At 36.8% G+C, this 23,554-nt stretch overlaps 1 protein-coding gene across 5 annotated transcripts in view; it reads left to right on the forward strand.

Moving 5' to 3' along the window:
- Baz1b (bromodomain adjacent to zinc finger domain 1B) overlaps positions 1–23,554 on the forward strand; it is a 79,684-nt gene that overhangs the window by 34,821 nt on the left and 21,309 nt on the right. For all 5 annotated transcript variants that reach the window (XM_026396823.2, XM_026396822.2, XM_026396825.2 and 2 more), the window contains exons 7-12: positions 9,560–11,258; positions 12,826–12,964; positions 13,697–13,830; positions 18,310–18,415; positions 19,234–19,332; positions 23,069–23,246. In XM_026396823.2, coding sequence (XP_026252608.2) covers positions 9,560–11,258; positions 12,826–12,964; positions 13,697–13,830; positions 18,310–18,415; positions 19,234–19,332; positions 23,069–23,246 — 2,355 coding nt within the window. The remainder of the gene's footprint in view (positions 1–9,559; positions 11,259–12,825; positions 12,965–13,696; positions 13,831–18,309; positions 18,416–19,233; positions 19,333–23,068; positions 23,247–23,554) is intronic.

Raw genomic sequence — 23,554 nt, forward strand, 5'->3', positions numbered from 1 at the left:
GATAATGGGGGCTGTGGGGGGGGGCACATTGAATAGCTTCCCTTAATTTGATTTATTTTTTGCTATGTATGAATAATTGAAAAAGTAAAACTATACAACATTTTTTTTTCCTTTATATTCTTTTTTTTTTTTTTTTTTTAAAGAGAGAGAACTTTAATATTTATTTTTTAGTTATCGGCGGACACAACATCTTTGTTTGTATGTGGTGCTGAGGATCGAACCCGGGCCGCACGCATGCCAGGCGAGCGCGCTACCGCTTGAGCCACATCCCCAGCCTCTCTCTTATATTCTTTTTGGAAACAAAAATATTTTGTGAACGGATTCTTAAAATGAAAACTTGTTTTGTATATCAGGCAAGATGATCAATTATTACTGGCAGCTGTGGGAAAAAACCTGGAAACTATATTACTTTGAGTGATATGTTAGTAGTAAATAAATCTAGCATCTCTCTCTTCAGAATATTTTCTCCCTTGAATCGTCTCATTTTATCTTCAGAGCATTTTTATGAAATTGTATAGTGTATGTATTATTTTACAGATGGGGAATCTGAGATCCATTCCAATTAGAAGTGTATAACAAGATCCCAGACTTTGGCCTAGGATGATTGTCTTTTCTGTCTCAGAGTTCCTCCAATAAGATTTAGGGGGTGGGGCTGTGCTGGGCATCAAACATAGAGCCTCTCAAATGCTAGGCAAGTGCTCCATCACTAAGCTGCATCCCCAGCCCAAATTCTTTTTTTTTAAATGTAGATTTTTGAGATTTCTCATGTTTCTTTTGTTGATAAATTTAACTTATCAGTATACTGGCTGATATTTTCATTTTGGTCTTTAGATCAGAATAGGATTAGGACATGTTCAGAGTCTATCCCACTGGTAGAGTGTGTGTATTCTTGAGGCCTTGGGTTCAGCACCAGAGACAAAATATTAAAACAATGCCAGACTTTTGGATTTCTTCCCTTTTCTGCTTTTTTTTTTCTGGCAGTACTGAAGATTGAACCCAGGGACTTGTACATGGCAGATAAGTACTCTGCCACTAAACTATCTCCCCTATCTGTCTATCTTCCTACCTACCTATTTATTTTTTGTGGTGCTGAAGATTGAACCCAGTGCTTCACATGTGCTAGGCAAGCGCTCTGCCACTGAGCTACAACTCCAACCCCCTCCCTCTTTTAATTATTAAAAATTAAGAACCCTTCAAGTCATAACTAATAACTAAACAACCTTAATTATCTTACATTAATTATGTTGACATAAATATATTGAAAACTAATTTTATTTCTGTAGAACATTGGTAAAGATTTCTTCCCAAGCTGGGACTGTACCTCAGTGGTAGAGCATAAGACACGAGTTCAATTCCCAGCAAGACAGTCTCTCTCTCTCTCTCTCACACACACACACACACACACACACACACACGCAGACTTCCTCCCATATTTCAGCATTTAGCAAGTATTGTTCTAGACCAGCATCATTGAACATTATCATCTATCATGTCTTACATTTTTATTATTTTCTAATAGACTCATTTATGAATTAGCTTATTCTAGATCAGAATGAAAATTTCCATGAACGATAGTTAGTCTGAAATTTTAAAAAAATATTTGTATTAAGAAGATTGGAGCTCAGTGTTATTTTATTGCCACAGATGATACAGCTTTCTGTGGTTATCACACAGAATTAACTATATGAAAATCCTTATATAAGTTCACCTCTGAGTGGGATTTAGACTTTGGATAACTTGAACCCTTAAAATCTTAGTTTTTAAAAATCTTATAGCTATATTTTTATGTATTTTAAAAATTGTTTATGTTTAGTGATTCGAATATATAAATGGCGAAATTACTATTTATGAGTAAGAGGTCTTCTGGCTTATTAAGAGAAAAAAGCTGAGCTCAACATTATGTAGGAGCCAGAGATTAGAATTCTGTTTACTTACATCTCAAGGAAATCTCTGAAGATAACTGCTATTCTCAAAAAATTTTAATGAGGGCATAAATCACTAGTTATTAAATTTAACTATAATTCAGATTGCAATTAGGATGTGCATGCTTGCTTATATTAAGCTACTGTAAAAAGGCAGTGAGTGATTTTACTTAGAAATTGAGACTCATATAAAATACTGGTCTATAAAATCAGGAGCATGTACACATCTTTATTTTCTATTTTCTATACCTGAAAGCAGTAATTTCTTACTCTCTGATACTCATTGTTTGACATTTCCCTGATTGTCTTCTATGTTTTGCATATAAGCTATGTGTTTTCCTTTCTTAAATTAGTTTTCTTAAAGGGCCTCTGATATCTTATCAGGGTAGAACAGAATAGTGAACCCAGATAAGTAGACCATGAAACAGTGCTTTGGATTCTTTCTTCATTTAAAGGAAGTTTAAAATAATATAATGAGCGTTATCCACCCTTCCCAAAGGCATGCAAAATTTTCTGTCTCCTCTTTGATTTTTGTAGAATATAATTTCCTACCAGGCTACTGGATACAGCTGCTCGAGAGCAAGGTGTGTCCTGAGAAGAGGAATCAAGTTCTGAGCATCAGCTTTAGGAAAGGATCAGTGAGAGAGTGCTCAGGTTGGAGACTGCAGAATTATCTAGACGAACAGGAGTGTTGAGTGGGGCCTAGTGTGATAATGATGATGAGGCTGTGTTTTGTGGTCTTGTAAACCTTTTCTAGAATATAAGTTCTACCTGACTTACTCAATTTGTATCCTATGAGTTTGGCATAGCACATTGCATATAATGGGCATATGGCTGTTTAATTCATTTCTTGAAGAAGTCATTTGTTAAGAAAAATGCCACTGACATTTGGGTTTTGGGGCTAGCTAAGTTTTTATAGGCCTAATGACTTGGAAGAATGATTTACAAAGCAACTAGATGCTAAAATAATTTCTCTTCTGCCATCTTAGCTGCTCATTTCCCTCTACCTACACAACAGCCCTATTTTTTTCTTAGAGTTCACTATCTTTGTAATGATGGGTGCTAATAGGGAAACCTTTAAGTAAAGAAATAAGTAAAGAAAATGATACTTCTAAAAACATCCGGAAAATTTGTTTTGATGACTGTTGGTCACATAAATTCTAGATCAAAAGACATTTTTAAAAAAAGACATTTGGAGGGCTCGGGTTGTGGCTCAGTGGTAGAGTGCTCGCCTAGCACATGTGAGGCACTGGGTTCGATCCTCAGCACTACATAAAAATAAAATAAAGATATTGTATCCACCTAAAACTAAAAAGTAAATATTAGGGGAAAAAAAGGACATTTGGAATCCTGAAATAATTTGGACCTTTTTTTAGCATTTTTCTTACAACATTTTAAAAGCATTTTATTTTGAAGTGATTTCATAAGAAATTGTTGGAGGGCTGGGGATGTGGCTCAAGCGGTAGTGTGCTCGCCTGGCATGCCTGCGGCCCGGGTTCGATCCTCAGCACCACATACAAAGATGTTGTGTCCGCCGATAACTAAAAAATAAATATTAAAATTCTCTCTCTCTCCCTCTCTCTTTAAAAAAAAAAAAGAAAGAAATTGTTGGAATACTAAAGAATTTCCATGTATTCAATAACATTTCTTGAATATTATAACCTTTATCATAACTTAATATAACCCAGTTAAGTATAAATAGAGATGTCCTCTTAAAACATACCTGAATATGTGTTTCTTTTTTTGTGTGTGTAAGTTTACTGGGAATGTAACCCAGGGGCAGTTTACCACTGAGCCACATCCTTGCCCTTTTTACTTTGTTATTTTGAGACAGGGTCCTACTAAGTTACTTAGGGTCTGACTCAGTTGCTAAGACTGGCCTTGAACTTGTGATCTTCCTGCCTCAGCCTCCTGAATCACTGAGATTGTAGGTACACACCACCACACCCAGCCTGAATATGTGCTTTTTGAAAATAAGGATATTTTCTAATGTCACTGTAGTATAGTTATCAAAATCAGGAAATTAACATTGAAACAATACAATAATCTGCAGTTATAACTCAAATTTTGCCTAATAAAAGCCTCTGTCATCCTTTCCTTTTGTTTTGTTTTGTTTTGCACTGAGCATTGAACCCAGGGGTACTTAACCACTGAGCCACACACATCACCAGGATCTTGCAAGTTGCTTAGGGTGTTGCTAAATTGCTAATGCTGGTTTTGAACTCACAGTCCTCCTGCTTCAGATTCCCGAGCCACTGGGATTACAGGTGTGCCTCATCACACCTGGCTAGTATCGGAAATTTAACCCAGGACCTTACTCACTGAACTACATCCTCAGCCCTTTTTATTTTGTTTTGAGACAGGGTCTCACTAAGCTGTATGGGCTGGCCTTAAACTTGAGATCCTCCTCTTCAGCCTTTTGAGTACCTGGGAGCACAGGTGTATACCACCCTATTCAGATAACCTTGGTGTTAAAAATATATATATATTTATATTAATATATATATTCATAACTCTTTATTTTATTCATTTATGTGGTGTTAGGGATTGAACCTAGGGCCTCTTATGTGCTAGGCGAACGCTCTACTGCTGAGCCGCTACCCCAGCCCCTTTTTAATATTTTTTTAGTTGTACATGGACACAATATCTTTATTTTTTTTTTAACTTTTGTTTATTTATTTATTTTTATGTGGTGCTCAGGATCGAACCCAGGGCCTTGGACATGCGAGGTGGGCACTCTACCGCTGAGCCATAACCCCAGCCCCACAATGTCTTTATTTTGTTTATTTTTATGTGGTGTTGAGGATCAAACCCAGTATCTCACGTGTGCGTGGCGAGCGCTCTGACACTGAGCCAAGACCCCAGCCCCAACCTTGGCATTTTTGAGTAACATGAACTAGTTATTTTGTAGGATGCCCTTTGATTTGGGTTTGTTTTCTTATTAGGTTCAGATTAGGAATACCACAGAATGGATATATTTTTCTCAGAAGATCAAATAAAGAAGGCACCTAATATAATTTTAATTTGTCCCATTACTAATGGTTGAAATGCATTTTAAAATATAATTCTCACTTGTCCTAAACAAGCTTTTTAAGTAGGTTCCTAGCTCTAAGATTTCTTCTTTTTTTTTTCCTCCCTCCCACCCTCCCTCCCTTCCTTCCTTGCTGAAGTTGGCCTCAAACTTGCATCCTTTCTGCCTCAACCTCCCAAATAGCTGGGATTATAGATGTGCGTCATTGTACCTGGCTAAGATTTTTCTTAATTAAAATTTTGCCTTTAAGGTTCCCTCTTGAGTTAGAGACAAAAGCAGAAGTACTTAAACAAACAAACAGGGGCTTGGGATATAATTCAGTGGCAGAGTGCTTTCCTAGCGTGCTCCAAACCCTGGGTTCAAACCCCAGCACCATAGAAAATAAAATAAAGAAAGAAAGAATATTATTTTCAAAATTCTTTAAAAATACTTCAGAGTAACACATTTAGAAAATTGTCTGACAAATGCATATAGAGATTGAGATTGCCCTCAGATCCCAAACATGAGAAGAATGAAGTAAGAGTCTGGTATTGATTGCCAGAGTTTTCTAATCTAAGATTTTGTATATTAGATAATACTGCTTATTATTAAATTCAGCATTTTAGATGTTACAAATGGTTTCTTCACTTTTTATTTTACTTTTTACCAACAAACATGGTGTTTATGGTGGTGGCATGTTCTACACAACAGGACAGATGTAGGATTGTGTATACCCTTGTTTTTCTTTCTGCCTCCCCCATTGCTGAGAACACTCCTAAGTATGATTACCTGTTTGGCAATTAGGAAGGGCCTTGACCAAAAAATTTTAACCCTGCCAATCTGGGTATTCATTCTTCTCTTCTCCCTGCCGTTATGCTAGTCTAGAAGGCGAATTGCTCAGAGTGGGGCAGAGGGGAGACCCTTAGCACATAAGTGGTTTTATGCTTTTTCAGATCCCCCTGAGTCCAGCCGTGCCGGCTCCCTTGGGCTGTGACTCCCCAGCATACCCATGCTGAGATGACCCAGTTACTGAAGGACTGCTCACGCGGGAGCCGGCCTATTGGGAGGGGGTTGGGTGAGTTCATTTTTTCCATTTTTCAGAAATACAAATTTATGGGGCTGGGGATGTGGCTTAAGCGGTAGCGCGCTCTCCTGGCATGCATGTGGCCCGGGTTCAATCCTCAGTACCACATACAACCAAAGATGTTGTGTCTGCCGAAAACTAAAAAAAATAAATATTAAAATTCTTTCTCTCTCTCAAAAAAAAAGAAAGAAAAAGAAATATAAATTTATGGTGTGGTTTGTCTATACACACACAAACACAAAAAAAGCCCACACTTTATAAATAAAAATGGGTGGCTGTACCCTCTCATAACAAACCTTCACCTGTATTACTGCTTTATAATAGTATGCTTCTGAGTCAAGTTAAAGAAACTTATTCTAAATTTGAATGTTTTTAAGTAGGAGAAATACAATCAGTAAATTAAGAAGAGATCCAGTTAAAATAGATCCTACTAAAAGATACCTACTTAAATGCTAAAAACAAAACAGTCTCATTTTATTCTCTTTTTCAATATTAGATTTATTTTAGGATAATTTTTAAGCAATAGCTTGTTCTGAGCATTAGAAACATCACTTTTTATGGCTGTGCTATGGATATTTTCTAAGGTTGCCTGAATAAGATGGTTCACTTTGGGAGACAACATGTTTGTATTTAGTTCCTGACCAGGTAGTGTTGGATCTTTCTCTGTGATTTGGAGGGTATTTTCTGATATAGTATTCTTTTTAAAATACTTATAGTATTAGTATCCAGCAGGAGAATGGAATTTGTGAAATAACTTACTTTTCTTTACTTATTTATTTTTAACATTTTCAAATTTGTCCTGGGGAGCTAGGACAGGGAAATTTTGTATTGGGGAATTCATGAGTAAAGAATGTGTTCTTTTAAGCACTATACCTTTTTGTCAGCCTGTCCTGAGGATTACTGGGAAACAAAACATCCAGTTTTAAACAGAAAACAAAAACGCAGTCAGTATAATTCTTAGAAGGCAGATTGGCTTTTAAAGTTAGAAAATTTAGCCAGAAGAAAAAAGAAAGAAAATTTAGCTAGAAGAGAAATTTGTTAAGCGTAGCTTACTCATGCAGAGCACACCCTACTTCTGTAGAAGTCTTGTATTGCTGTTTCTGTTTCTCTGATGATTCTGCCTTTAATGTTTAAATTTTTTCATTCTGTTTTTTTGTTTTGTTGTTGTGTATCGTTAGGGCCTGAACCCATGCTAGGCAAGTGCTGTACTATTGAGCTACATACATTCCCAGCCCTAGTGTTTTGAGTTTTCGTTGGTATTGTAGCACAGCTTATTAAATTTTACTACATCTTTTGCTTTACTCCTAAGAGCATGGGATTATTCAGTGTTCTCTCTTTATTTTACCTTAGCTATTTCTCTGTAGCCTTTTTTAGTGGCTTCTGATTTCAAATTCCGTAGTCTCTGGCTGGGGGATTGGTTTGCCTGCAATCTTGTTTTATACTAGCTTGTCATACCTACTGTCTCCAGGCTGCTTCTTTACATGTTGCTTTTCTCAAGTTAGACCTATTAAAAAACTTGAAATTTCGGAATTTTGTGTGTTTGTATGACTCCTTTTGGCAGCAGAAGTCAGGTATTCTGTAGGTTATCTAGTCTTTCGATCCTCTTAAAACTTTTTCTGAAATAGGCTATAGTTTTGCACTGCTTGATATTTCATTCAGTTTATGTTTTAGTTGTAAGTCTTTTCTTTTTTATTTGTAATTACAATCTTTAAATCATTAAAATCAGATGGTTTTATTTTTAAAGTACAGATTTAGTTATTTATTTTTGCTACTGGGTGGCTTTACCACTGAGTTGCCCCAATCCTTTTTATTTTTTATTTTGAAATGGTGTTGTTAAGTTGCCTTAGGGCCTCAATAAAGTTGCTGGCACTGGCCTGGACCTTATGATTATCCTGCCTCGGCCTCCCAAGTCACTGGGATTATAGGCTTGTGTGCCTGGGTGAAGAACACATTTAAATAGAGAAAGAGTGGTATTGTGACAAATGGAAGGGGTTCTAACCTATTAACTAATTATGTGTGATGGAGATGGAGGGGTGAGAGTTGGTAGGAGAAGCTACTTTTCTAGGAGACAGGGAAGAGGAGTAGGCTAAGGGAATACACCATGAACAGGGGCCTGTCAGGGGTCCCCATTTCAGTTGCCTGGTGGTAGAATTGGAGAGAGGCTACTTGTGTATTTTATCCTAGCCATGTTAGAGCTAAATTTAGAGTGAATAAAATGTGAACCAGTCGGGATTATGGTTTTTCCAGGTAAATATAATAGAAGAAGAGAGACAAGGGAATTGTATATTTATATTAAGACTGATTAAATAACTAACTGGAATTTAAACTGGATAAAGAAGGATGAGCAGAGTCAGGTGGTGCATCCGTTGTGCCAGCTACTCAGGAACTGAGGCAGGGGCCTGGGCAACATAGCAAGACCCCTCTCTTAAAATAAAAGGACAAGAGGTTGAGGGTGGTGAAAATGTAATAAAATAAATGGATTTAAAGTCTTGGGAGATTGGAGGATTGTGTGGTTGGAGTACTAGTGGGAGAGAATTTGAGAAATATAGGCTGTTCAAAGAGAAAATTGTATGAAATTAATGAGAATTTAGACAGCTCATAGTTAAATGTATTCATGGAAATGAGTTACTCAGTTACAGGGAAAGGACAGAGAGGAGTTTGAGAAACCAAGGTCAGGAGGTTTCCTTATCTGTGAGCAGTTTTTATATTTTTATTATACTTATGGATACTTTTATTAATAAAAGATGCCTGAATTTAGGCAAAATTTTTGAATATTACACTTTATACTTAAAATCATAGCATGCTGTGATCCAGAATAAAAGTTTAAAGCATTAAAATCCAGTCCTACTTCATAGCAGTTCTCTTCTTCTGGAAGTGCTGGGCCTCAAACCCTGGACCATGCTTGGTCAGTACTTTACCACTGCATTCCCCCCTGCCGAAGGGCAATGCTTTTAAAATTACTCAAGTATTACTGTTTTTTAGGTATTCCTTATCTGGTGCCTGTGGGTGATGGTCTCCGAAATTATATGCATAGTTTTTATGTGTTGTTTCCAGGGATAAGGTTCACAGATTTCATTGAGATATTTAAGAATACATAGAGCTACTTAAGTAGCAAAAACGTCTAATATCAGGGACTGGTGATGTAGATCAGTGATATAGTACTTGCCTGGTATGTGTGAGGCCCTGTGGTCAATCCTTGGCACAAAGTAAGCAAATAAACAAATGGTTTAATCTCAGAGTGTAGACTTTTTCCCCTGATGCTGTGGCTCGAACCCTGGGCCTCATGTATGCTGGGTAAGTACTCTACCATTGAGCTGCACTTTCAATCCCACAGTATAGATTTGTAAGTCTGGTTATTCAGAGATGTTTGTATTGATGTGGCAAAAACATTAGCTAACAATAATGTCTTTGCTTTTTCAGGGACAGTGTCTATGAAGAGAAGTGAATATGTAGTTTTACTTGAATACCTGAGGATGAGGGCCTTTATGACATTGATTTTTTTTAATATTTAAAATTAATTTTTTCCCTATTCTTAATTTCTAGTACATGACTCTCAACCCTTCTACTAAGAGGAAGAATACTGGATCCCCAGATAGGAAGCCCTCAAAGAAATCCAAGGCAGACAGTTCTTTGAGTTCACCATTAAATCCTAAGTTATGGTGTCATGTACATTTGAAAAAATCATTGAATGGCTCACCACTCAAAGTGAAGAATTCAAAGAATTCCAGATCTCCAGATGAACATCTGGAAGAAATGATGAAGATGATGTCACCCAACAAGTTACATGCCAACTTTCACATTCCTAAAAAAGGCCCACCAACTAAGAAACCAGGGAAGCACAGTGATAAACCTTTGAAGGCAAAGGGCAGGAGCAAAGGCATCCTGAATGGACAGAAATCCACAGGGAATGCCAAATCTCCCAAAAAGGGTTTAAAGACTCCTAAAACCAAAATGAAGCAGATGACTTTGTTGGATATGGCCAAAGGCACTCAGAAGATGACACGAGCCCCCCGGAATTCTGGGGCCACACCGAGGTCCTCCAGTAAACCTCATAAACACTTGCCTCCTGCTGCTCTGCACCTGATTGCATATTACAAAGAAAACAAAGACCGAGAGGACAAAAAGAGTGCCCTATCCTGTGTTATCTCCAAAACAGCTCGTCTTCTTTCCAGTGAAGATAGGGCCCGCCTCCCGGAAGAATTGAGAACTATTGTACAAAAGCGCTATGAGCTTCTAGAGCATAGGAAGAGGTGGGCCTCTATGTCTGAAGAGCAGCGAAAAGAATATTTGAAGAAGAAACGACAGGAATTAAAAGAAAAGTTGAAGGAAAAAGCCAAAGAAAGAAGAGAGAAGGAAATGCTTGAGAAATTAGAAAAGCAGAAGCGGTATGAGGACCAAGAGTTAAATGGCAAAAATCTTCCAACATTTAGATTGGTGGATACCCCTGAAGGGCTGCCCAATACCCTCTTTGGGGATGTGGCCCTGGTGGTGGAGTTCTTGAGCTGTTATTCTGGGCTACTCTTACCAGATGCTCAGTATCCTATTACTGCTGTGTCGCTAATGGAAGCCTTGAGTGCAGATAAGGGTGGCTTTTTATATCTGAATAGAGTTTTGGTCATCCTGCTGCAGACCTTACTACAAGACGAAATAGCGGAAGACTATGGTGAATTGGGAATGAAGCTGTCAGAAATCCCGCTCACTCTGCACTCTGTTTCAGAGCTGGTTCGGCTCTGCTTGCGCAGGTCAGATGCCCAGGAGGAAAGTGAGGGCTCAGACACAGATGACAATAAAGACTCGGCACCATTTGAGGACAACGAGGTACAAGATGAGTTCTTAGAGAAGCTGGAAACCTCTGAGTTTTTTGAGCTAACATCGGAGGAGAAGCTGCAGATCTTGACAGCACTGTGCCACCGGATCCTCATGACGTACTCAGTGCAAGACCACATGGAGACCAGACAGCAGATGTCTGCAGAGCTGTGGAAGGAGCGGCTTGCTGTGTTGAAGGAGGAGAACGACAAGAAGAGAGCAGAGAAACAGAAGCGGAAAGAAATGGAAGCCAGAAATAAAGAAAATGGCAAAGAGGAAAATGGGTTAGGGAAAACTGATAGGAAAAAAGAAATTGTAAAGTTTGAGCCCCAGGTAGATATGGAAGCTGAAGACATGATTAGTGCTGTGAAGAGCAGAAGGCTGCTTGCCATGCAGGCCAAGAGGGAACGGGAGATCCAGGAAAGGGAAATGAAAGGTAAGATTTTACACCCAGAGAAAAGGGAAGGCCTTTAGAAGATGGTGAAAGATGGGAAGTTCATAGAGAAATGGGATGTCTCTGTCAATTATTTGCTTATTTCTGTAACAACCCAGAACCAGCTAGGTAATCATATTATATAATCATATTATGTGTGTGGATGTTGCTGGGGATTGAACCCAGAGTCTTGCACACACCAGGCAAGCACTCTCCCCCAGAGCTGTAGCCCTAGATCTAGGCTTGTAATATTTTAGACTGTTTGGCCTAGAATTCTGCAGTTGATGATAAGTTAATGCAATGGTGGCATCTTTTCTGGTTTTGCTAAATGCCCAAACCCACATATAGACATATTGAAAACAGCAGATTGCTCTTTGGAATTGCTGACTTGGGTTTGAATCCTTTTTGCTGTATTTCTTTGGCAAGTTATTTATCCATGCCATACTTTTCTCATGTTTGGTAAGATTGAATGACAAGGTATTTGAAGCCCTTAGCACAGTTGCCAACTGAGATAATAATTTTCCTTTATTATTATTTAAGAACTAAAAAATTTTGGGCTTTGATGGCACCATCAGATCTGAACTATTTATTCTATTTATTTAATTTTTATATGTTGCTGAGGATCGAACCCAGGGCCTCATGTGTGTTAGGTGAACCTTTTACCACTGACCCACAACCCCAGCCCTACATTCCTTTATTTATTTATTTATTTATTTATTTATTTATTTATTTATTATGTGGTGCTGAGGATCGAACCCGGGGTCTCACTCGTGCCTAGGTGAGCACTCTTTCGCTGACCCACAAAAAAATCTTATCAAATAATTCTCACAACACACAATTCACCCATTTATCATATACAATTCAGTGTTTTAAAATGCACTCACAGATATGTATAACCATTGCTACAATTTTGAAGTGGTTATTTAATTAGTTATTTTTATCCTGATCTTTTTGAGGATCCTATGACTGGTAAGTGGGACTTCATGAAAATTTGAGGAATATAGGAGGATCGAAAAGAAATTGTTGCCTTACATGTCATTTCATAGATGAGAATTTGGAGAGTAACTGAGGTTCTCTGAGCATCTACCTTTTTTTGTTGTTGTTGTTGTTTGTTTGTACTGGGGATTGAACCCACGAATGCTGAGCTGCGTCCCCAAACATACATACATACATACATACATATATATATTTAGAGACAGGGTCTTGCTGAGTTGCTTAGGGCCTTGCTAAACTGCTAAGACTGGCTTTGAACTGGCCATCCTGACTCAGCTGGGATTACAGGTGTGTGCCTTACCAGACTGAGCATCTTTTTTTTTTTTTTTTTTTTTTTTTTTTTGGTACTGAGGAATGAACTCAGGGGCACTCTATCACTGAGCCACATACCCAGCCCTATTTTGTATTTTATTTAGAGACAGAGTCCCGCTGAGTTTCTTAGCACCTCGATTTTGCTGAGGCTGGCTTTGAACTTGTGATCCTCCTTCCTCAGCCTCCCAAGCTGCTGGGATTACAGGTGAGCACCACCACACCTGGCTTGAGCATCTGCTGATGGACACTTTTTTATCTTTACCAGTGAAACTAGAACGTGAAGCTGAAGAAGAACGAATCCGGAAGCACAAGGCAGCGGCTGAGAAGGCTTTCCAGGAAGGGATTGCCAAGGCAAAGCTAGTCATGCGGAGGACTCCTATTGGTACAGATCGAAACCATAATAGGTAAGAAGTTTGATTCTTGTTATCTTATGGGGAGATTCTTTTGTTATTAATTAATGAAGCTATCTAAAGCATTAAAAATAGATAACTGTTTCTATTCAATTTTCCAGTTTTGATTGAAAACATAATTGCTTATCATACATTTACTGAACATTATCTATGCCAAATGCAGGGTTATAAAGTTAAATAAGATGTGTCCCTCAGCTGGGGATGTAGCTTAGTGGTAGAGTGTTTACCCAATATTCAGGAGGCCCTGGGTTTGTTCCCAGCATTGCCACTAAGAAAATTTAAAAAAAAAAAAAAAAAAAAAAGGTGTTTTCTGGCTCTTAAAGTCACTAAAAATAAGATGAAGTGTATTCCAAATAGAGTTTCTTATAGTTTCTTATACACAACATACACTCTCAGACATATTTTTTTTTTTTTTTAGCAGTACTGGGAATTGGACCCAGGGCCTTGCAAATGCTAGGCAAGCAATCTATCACTGAGCTACAGTTTCCAACCTAAATACATGCATTGTGTGGAATCCAAAGATAGCAATTATAAAGATTATAGACATTAAGTAAATTTTGATGTCCTCTGCTTTACCTTATCAGTTTTATCTGTTTGCAATTTTGAGCAAAGGTGCTATCAGCTGCAGTTTCAAATGCTTGTCATACTCTAGTCAGCTTTTCTAATATTAAAATCATCCCATCCTGATGTATTCATTATCTGATTAACACTGATTGTGATTTGTAGATACTGGCTCTTCTCAGATGAAGTTCCGGGATTGTTCATTGAGAAAGGCTGGGTACATGACAGTATTGACTACCGATTCAACCATCGCCGCAAAGACCGTGCAGACTCTCCTGATGAGGATTACTATCCCCGAAGTAAGCCTGTCTACTCTAGATACCCCTCAAATTGTGATAGGGTCATGTCCTAATAAACTCATCACAGGCTGAAAGGATTGCATGTTAAAAATGCATTGAACGCACCTAAACTTCCAGGCATCCCCCTTGGCAGCATAGCACACTGTGATGCCTCAGTGTTTCCCCTGTGATTGTGCGACTGCCTGCTGCTGCTCTGCATTGCATGAGAATAAGTACTGCCTGTTGCTGGCCTGGGAAAAGATCATAATTCAGAATTCAAAGTACCGTTTCTACTGCATTTGTATTGCTTTACACCGTTGTAAAGTTAAAAATTTTAAGTCAAACCATTTAAAGTAGGGACTCTCAATATTTGTTTTACCCAACTCATGTAGGCACCACATTAAGGAGTACTACCTTTCCATTTCTTTAAAAAAAGCTAGAAGTATTTAGTGAGGTGAGTGGTTGTGAATGCATAGAGAGAAGGAAAGAAATTCATATTTTATTACCAGTTTTGTTCTCACTATTGTTGAGAGGATAAATAGCTTGAATATTAGGATATTTGGGCAGTAAATATTTATAGGCATAGTTTTCAAACTTTGTACCTTGTAAACTTCTTTATAGGTGCTTCAGGGCTTAGAATTGAGGTTAAGGACTAAGAAAGCAGAGTTATATCTTCTATCCCAGCAGCTTGGGAGGCAGAGGCAAGAGAATTTCGCGCTTAAGGTCAACCACAACAATTTAGAGAGGGCCTAAGCAATTTAGCAAGACCCTTTCTCAAAATAAAAAATAAAATGAGCTAGGGGTGTGGGTCAGTGGTTAAGTGCTTCTAAGTTCAATTCCTGGTACCAAAGAATATAAATAAATAAATAAATATGTTTCCTTGTTCTTTGCTTTTAAAAGTATTTATTCAAGATTTTTGGAGCGTCTCTTGTCTACTAAGAAATTTTATAAAAATAGAAAACAATAAAATTTAGGAATAAGAACAAGCATAGGAAATATTTCCATATGTAAATAACATTTAAAAGCATGTTAATTATGTCTCAGTGCTATAGTTACATTCACAGTCACTCTAATAAATCTCAAAACTGTAGCTAACTTTAAAAAAAAAAATGTTTAGGGGCTGGATTTGTGGCTTAGCTCGCCTAGCCTGTGCAAGGCACTGGGTTCAATCCTCAGCACCACATATAAATAAACAAACAAATGAATGAATAAATAAAATAAAGATATTGCATCCAACTATAACTAAAAATATTTTTTAAAAAGCAGGACTCATAATAATAATACTTGGCACATGTCATTTAGAGAAATCTAGGAATTCACTAATGTATGTAAAGCAGTTTTGTCCTCTTAAATGCAAATGTTAAGTCAATATATTACTTACATTTTAAATTTTTATTTAGGATTTATGAAAGATTTTCATTTTTAAATATGACTAAAAAATTTTGGTACTTTCAGCAATTACAACAGAAGATTCCCTTTTGGGATTTCTTTCTCCATATTTGTTTCATAAAGCAGAATATTCTATAATTAGCATTTTTAATATTTTTTACATTTTACTATTTCTGCTTTTTCTTATTTATTCTTTGCTGAGTTGTATTCACAGAAAGCTTTCTAAGAAATGGTTTTCTTTTTTTTAATTGTTTTTTTAATTAGGTATATATGACAGCAGAATGCATTTTGATTCATTGTACACAGTTGCAGCACAACTTTACATTTCTATGGTTGTACATGATGTAGCATCACACCATATGCCATGAGGGGGCCTGGACAGTCTTCTTCATCTTGGCACATTTATATAACATGTTGGATTTGTAAAATAAACGCAAATTACTTTTCTGAATATGTATTTTCATTCTTTCTCGAAGTGTACCTGTTGAATATATTTTAAGAAATTAAATTTCTCTTTTTTTTAAGTTTTAAAAATGAGATGCTTGGGGCCTGGGGTTGTGGCTCAGTGTTAGTGCACTTGCCTAGCATCCGTGAGGCACTGGGTTCGATTCTCAGCACCACATACAAATAAATAAAATAAACGTCCAACAACAACTAAAATTAATTATTAAAGATGGGATGTGTGGGTCAGATTAGGTCTTCTCAACCTCCATGTTACTAACACTTTGAGTCAGAAAATTCTTTGTAGTGGAAACTGTTCCATGTTTATGTGATGTTTAGCAGTACCCATAGCCTCTGGATGTCAGTGAAAACCAAGCTCTGCTCCCTGTTGAGAACCATTGGGTTAGTTGAACCCAATGAAAATTGCTTCTCACATATTAGATTATTACATTTCTTTAAGAAATATTCATGTTTTAAGTAGTACTTCATTTTAGAGAAACTCTTAACCCAAACTTAAACTCACAGAATTGCGTTTTTTGTTTGTTTGTTTTTGATAGTACCAGGAATTGAACCTAGGCAAATGCTCTACCACTAAGTCACATCCACAGCCCATACTCAAAGAATTGTTAATAAGAAAACTACTAATATTATTATATATTCCCAAACTTCAAATGTAAGGTGTTTTCATGTTGAATTATATTAAGTGTAGATTATGTTGCCTTGTCAAAAACTGTAGTTTTTATAGACTTTATAAATACCCAGCTGAGGTCACTGTTAAATTAGCAGTTAACTGTGGAGTCAGGATCATCAGAACCGGGAGACATTACTGAAAGGGGTCTGATTTATAATGTGTTTCAAAAGCCAGGTGGCAGCATGGCATGGTCATGTCTGCCATACCTGTAATTGTAGCTTCTTGAGGAGGACAGCAGATTTGAGATCAGCTTGAGCAAAGTGAGACCCTGTCTGAAAATAAAATTTTTAAAAGGCTGGATGTTTAGTTTGGTGGTAGAGTACTTGGCTGACGTGCAAGGACCTAGTTTCCATTCCAAAACAGGTAGTGATTAGGCGGACAGCTTGGGGTATCACAGTGGTAGAGCACTTTCCTAGTACGTTCAAGGCCCTGTGCTCCATATCCAGTACTGCCAGAACAACAACAAAATCTTATGTCAGTTACATAGTTAAAGAGATCCCCAAGAGAGAACTGGGCATCCAAATCCCTTTATTTGTACAGCAAGTTTTCTTTTGTTCCTGAGGATTGAACCCAGGAACACTGTACCACTGAGCAATCCCCACACCCCTGCTTCCCCATCCCTCAACCCTTCCTTGAGATAGGGTCACACTAAATTGCCCAGATTGGCCTTAAATGGGCAGTCCTTCTACCTCAGTCTCCTGAATAGTTGGGATTTATGAGTGTGTAATGCTGTGCTTGGTGTTGTGGATGTTCTCGTTTAGTGTTTTCTAGTTCTAGGATGATACTGTCTCTTCAAAATTACCCAACTATAAAGACTACACGGGATTACATGGTAGAATTTCATGGAAATTGCTTCAGGTTAAGGGGAAGAGAATGGGGACAGGGAGAGAACGAATTATAGTATTAAGTCAGAATGAAAATATTGTGTTCTAAATTGGGCTTTGATAAATTGGCTTAAGATATATCTATATTAAGGTCATAAACATGTATATATGTGAACTGATTTATTAAAAAGTTAGTGGTTATAATTTGACATTTGAAGTCTCCAAAGTTAAGTCTGTAGTATTTTCTATATTCTGGTTATTTCCATTTCTTCTCAGGTGTCTTTGCTGTTAACATCATTTAAAAGGAACATTCATTTTTTCTTTTCTTTTTTTTTTTTTTGCAGTACTGGGAATCAAATCCAGTGCCTCAGTCATTTGAGGCAAGCGCTATTATCACTGAGCTACGTCCCATTCCAAGGATTCTTTATTTGCTTTGATATAAAGTTATTTAGTCATCCCTCTACTCTATTCTAAGTTACTATACTCTTAAAATTTTAACTATACAGCTGTTCAACTGTGGAGTTATGTTCCCATAAACCCACTAGAAATTGAAAATATTATATGTTGAAGATGCAGTTTAGGGCTAGAGTTGTAGCCCAGTAGAAGAGCGCTTGCCTAGCACTTGGAGTCCCTGGGTTCAATTCTCAGTACCGCATAAAAATAAATAAGTTAAATAAAGGTATTGTCCATCTACAACTAAAAAAAAATTTTTTTAAATAAAATGCATTTAATACATATATCCTACTAAACAGCATGGCTTAGGAGCATCGTAGCACACTGTAAACCATCATTGCTTACCCTTGTGAATATGTGGCTTGCTGACACTACCCAGCATTGCAGTAGAGTGCTGTATTGCATATTGCAGACCCAGGGAAAGTTAATAAAAGTTTGAAGTACAGTTTCTAATGATATGATGTGTATCACTTTCCTATCATCATAAAATGAAAAAGTTGTAAATTGTATCATCATAATTTGGAGACCATTTGACTCAGATAACGTACTGTGCATGAAGAGAAATTTGTGTCTACTCTACATGTCACATATTTGATAGACAGCATCTATGTTGTTAGTTGTTGGGCCTGGCATAGGTTACTTAGTTTTGAAACGAGGAATTAGTATTTACTATGATCAACTTAATGGTTACATTCTTCTTAGGTAAGAAAACAAACTTAGGCAAAAACACAACTGTTAACACACAGCATGGATCGGCAGTAGAAATGGCTGTGGAGACTACCATTCCCAAGCAAGGACAGAACCTATGGTAATGTGAGCATTCATCTGGTTGCTCTTTCTTTTTTCTTTTTTTTTTCTGAAGTGTTAAGGAAGAAAATATTTAGTATAATGACATCTAATAAGAACATTTCATGTTACTTTGAATTTTTGAATATTAAAACTGTTTTAAAAGCAGATTTGATTTTCTGATAAGCAGATATTTATATTTCTCAACATTTGGAATTTGATTTTTCCCTCTGTAATAACTTTGTATATTATATAATATCTTATAATATTATATAAGATCTTATATGGCAGTAGAGAAGCCCTTGAATCTGGGAACAGAGGATTTAGGATATTCCTGAATTAGGTTTTATTAATTCATTCAAGTTTATTAGTTTGGTAATTATTAATACTTTTTATAAAGTATATAACAAATTTATTGATTAAAACTTATTAAAGAATAGAAATTGTATGTACATCCAGTAGCCTTCCTTTTTGCATAGTTGTGCTTTTTTAGCAAGAAACTAGGTTTTGAGAGGGCCCTTCTAATTCCTTTAACTGCATTAGCTGTGATCAACTGACTTTTCATCTTTCAGGTATAGGTTTTCTTTTTGGAGTTATGTGGACGTATATTTCTATTAACTTTATAAAATTTTACATAGTACTAAAGAAACACTGGCTCCAGTGTTGTGATAAAGCTGACAATTGGCATCGTGGAAAGAGTGAATTATTTATTCTAATTGCAGATATTAGACTGTAAACAGGTTTAGGATTTTGCTTTTACAACTTCCACCACCAACCCTTGATCCATTATTGTTTGACTGATGGCTTTTCAGAGTTGTAAGATCTGTTTTACCTCTACAGGTTTTTATGTGATAGTCAGAAGGAATTGGATGAGTTGCTAAACTGCCTTCATCCTCAGGGAATAAGAGAAAGTCAACTTAAAGAGAGACTAGAAAAGAGGTAAGGATTTTTCTTTTGCTTCTCACATCTTCTCTTCAATGGTAGATATAAATATCTGAGGAATATTTTTGGTTTTGCTTATAAAGTAAAAATTTAAAAATTTCTGTAACCCTTGGATGTTCATATTTTTGGTGCATCATGCTTATCTGGAAAAATATACCTTTAAATCATATATAATACAGGCTACCAGGATTTCTTATTGAATAATGCTTGCCCTGTATCAAGCTGTTAGCCTCATTGTAATTAGGCACTCTTGCAAACATAGTACCAGATGGGTTGGTTTTTTAAAGTGTTCCCTTCATTAAGCTGGTGCATTGGCACACCCCTCTAATCCCAGCAACTCTGAATGCTGAGGATTGCATTTTTGAGGCCAGCCTCAGCAATTTAGCAAGGCTCTTAGCAGTTTAACAAAACCCTGTCCTAAAATAAAAAGGGGTAAGGTTGTAGCTCTGTGGCACAGCACCCCAAGTTCAATCCCCAGTACCAAAAAAAAGTGTTTTGTCAAGATTCACCATAGCCCTAAAGTGGAATGTAAATACCCATCATGTGGATAAACAAAATATGGTATTTCTGAATGATGGGATATTATTTAGCCACAAGAATGGAATGAAGTGTTGTTACAACATGGATGAACCTACAAAATGTAAGGTTTGAATGAAAGAAGCCAAATATAAAATACTAGGTATTTTATGGTTTCTTTTATATGAAACATCCAGAAGGGGCAACTACTTAGAAACAGAAAGCAAATTCCTCATTGCCAGAGAATAGGGGAGGTAATATTAGGACTGTTAACATGCATGAGTCTCTATTTAGGGTTTTGGAACTGCTTTAGAGCTTGGTAGTTGTGATGATTTTATAACATAAAATCCCATAAAACAATACCTTTTTTAAATGGTGAATTTTATTTTATATAAATTTTATCTTTTTTTAAAAAAAAGCTGGGCCTCATCGAATATACCTGTAATCCTAGGTATTTGGGAGGCTGAGGCAGGAGGATTACAGGTTTAAGGCCAGCCTGGACATGCTAGTGATACCTATCTCACAATAAAAAGGACTGGGGGTATAGTTCAGTGGTAGAGTTGTTGCCTAGTATGCATGAGGGAGGCCCTGGATTTCATACCTGATATGAGAAACAAAACAAAATTAAAATCCACAAAACCAGTCTTGTTTTCAAAATAGCATCCACTTCATTTAGAGTTTTTTTGATGCTATTTCTGTTGTATCCACTCTTTATATCAAAGGCAGGATAAGGGTTTTTGGCTTAAGGCTTCTTCTAATTTCTGACCACATATTTATTTTCATGGCTGAATCTAGAGTTCGTTCAACAGATAAAAATACCATTTAGTACATACTCTATGGTATTGCCAGACTTTTTGGACTGGTGATAGGTATATCATATTAATTTTATTCCATTGCTTAATATGTTCATTAATTAAAATTATGCTCAAAATCGTGTTTCTTAATACAAATGTATCTTGTCAATTTAAGAAAGACAAAGTGTTAGTACCCAGAACCACAAAGAAATACAGATCTATGAGGTTCCTCCTCTGTGGTCAAAGTATTTTTATAGGCATATGAGTAGATTGAGAGGACCTGTTCTATTCATTAAATGCAAACAGATCAAAACTTCTTGTTCATGGTTAGAGACTATCAGGATTAAAGATGAAAGCTAGCACTTGAGGAGGCTTAGACAGGAGGATCTAGAGTTCAGTGCCAGCCTGGGCAACATACTGAGACCATGTCTCAAGGTAAAAACTTTTTTTTCTTTTTTCTTTTTTCTTTTTTTTTTTTTTACTGAATATTTTTAGAATTCCTTGGAGCTAGGGGCAGTGGCACACATTTAAAATGCCAGCAACTTGGGAGGCTGAGGCAGGGGGATTGCAAGTTCAAGGCCAGCCTCAGCAGTTTAGAGAGACCCTGCCTCAAAATAAGAAGTATAAAAGGCTGGGGATAAATCCCAGCTGTAAAGTGATTGAACTTTGGGTGCTGTGCCACAGAGCTACAACCTTACCCCTTTTTATTTTGGGACAGGGTTTTGTTAAACTGCTAAGAGCCTTGTTTGCTTTGTTTTGAAATTCTGTTCTGTTCTTTAGTACTGGAGATTCGAGCCAGGAGTGCTTTATCACTGAGCTGCATCCCCAGCCCTTTTTATTTTTTATTTTCAGACAAGGCCTCACTAGGTTGCTAAGGCTGTCCTTGAATTTGAAATCCTCATGCCCCAGCCTCCTGAGTCACTAGGATTATAGTCGTCTACCACTCCGCTGGCTTGTTTTGAACTCTAAAAAAAATTTTTTTTTTTCAGTTGTAGATGGACACAATACCTTTATTTTATTTATTTTTATGTGGTGCTGAGGATCAAACCCAGTGCCTCATACGTGCTAGGTGAGCACTCTACCACTGAGTCACAACCCCAGCCCCCTCTTTTAAACTTTTTTAAGGATACCAGGCAGTTTGGCATTTGTTTCCTATTTAAGTGACATCATGTTTCTTATAATTGAATTGCACTTTTATTTCTGTATAATGTTCCATAAATCTATATAATATTAGTGAATTCACCCTAGTTTGTCCCTTCTTTTGGTGGTGATTATTTGAGTTGTTTCCTCTTGCGGGAGACCGGGGATAGGATAATGTTTCATGAGCCATTTGAGGTTCTAATTTGAAAACCAAAACATACATACTATTTATAAGAAAATATGTAAAGGGATGGGAATGTAAATAAAAGGGTGAGCAAAAGTATATGAGGGCAGCTAGAAGCATAAGAAAATAAGATTTTTATATTCATTGACTATAAAAATTAACCATGTACTTAGCCACAAAAGCTCAACAAATTTACAAACATTGACTTTAGGATATTTTCTCAGATTGCAGTAAAGTTAAAATGAATTCTTCATTAATGGCCAAAATGATCTTAACTGCCACTGAGTTAAGTGTATTCCTAGATGACACTTGCATCAAAGGAGAAAATGAAAGGGAGGTTCTGTAGCATCTGGAAATCGTGAAGGGAGAAACCAGCGTGACATAGTGAAGGTACATCCAAGGAAAATAATATAAAAGTCTTTATTACTAAGAGAGAGGAACTTTGTGTTCAGCTCGGGTGACATTAGCTTTAGTGTTTATTTTGTAGGAAGCCTACAGGAAAGCCTGGGGCCCCTGGGGTAGAGTGCCTGATAGGAATCTATTGCTGGGACCTGAAAGGGTTAACTTTCAGTGTGAGACTAAACCCTGCTGAAGTTACCATGTAATTTTGGTCGTACATTGACATTTCTTTGTGTTGTGATAAGTTTTAAGCAGACAATTTAAAATCATCCCAGTTTGGTGGCATTTTCTTAGAACAAACAATCAAGTGCAGGTTCTCCAGAGGAGCACAGCACCAGCCAGGCCTCCAGCAGTTCCCATAACTAACATTCCAGGAGAGTCCTGGGAGTCACAAAATGCACAAATCAGGTGTCATGAGTGAGAACTAGGAAAGGCATTGTTTACCAGACACCAGAATTAGCCAACACAGAATAAAATAATTGTTTTTAGAATGAAGCAAGAATTAAGAAAAATTTGAAAATTGTGTACCTAAAACATGAGACTGACTAAAAAACAATAAGGAGAAAATAAGTTTTATAGAAATAGAACATGTCATTCAAGTAATTAAAATTTAAAGAATATCTTCAAATACTCTTTTTCTTTTTCTTTTTTTTTTCCAAATACTTTTTATTTCCCCTTTCCTTTGCCCCAATTCTTATAGGTACCAGGACATCATTCACTCTATTCATCTAGCTCGTAAACCAAATTTGGGTCTAAAATCCTGTGATGGCAACCAGGAGCTTTTAAACTTTCTCCGGAGTGATCTCATTGAAGTTGCAACAAGGTTACAAAAGGGAGGACTTGGATATGTGGAGGAAACATCAGAATTCGAAGCCCGGGTAAAGAGTATAAAAAAAACACTTTGAAAGCTATTACCTAGAAAAACACAGTTTGAAATTGTTTCTTGATACTGTAATTGACTTGCCAAGATAACCCTAGAAATCATGTTTGGGTTTGTCCTGTTATGTATAGAACCAAAAATTGTTTAAGTATGTTATTTTTCCCTTTGTTATCTTTTGCTGATTTCCAGAAAAAAAATCTAGTAGTCTCCTCAGAACCTTTGTTTGAAAAGAGCTTATCTATTTACCTGAATGAAAACTGGCTGTCAAGCCATGGTCATATAACATTTCTTTTTTGTGTCTGTGTG

Source organism: Urocitellus parryii, chromosome 9 (assembly GCF_045843805.1).
Source record: "Urocitellus parryii isolate mUroPar1 chromosome 9, mUroPar1.hap1, whole genome shotgun sequence".
In the NCBI taxonomy this organism is placed as follows: domain Eukaryota; kingdom Metazoa; phylum Chordata; class Mammalia; order Rodentia; family Sciuridae; genus Urocitellus; species Urocitellus parryii.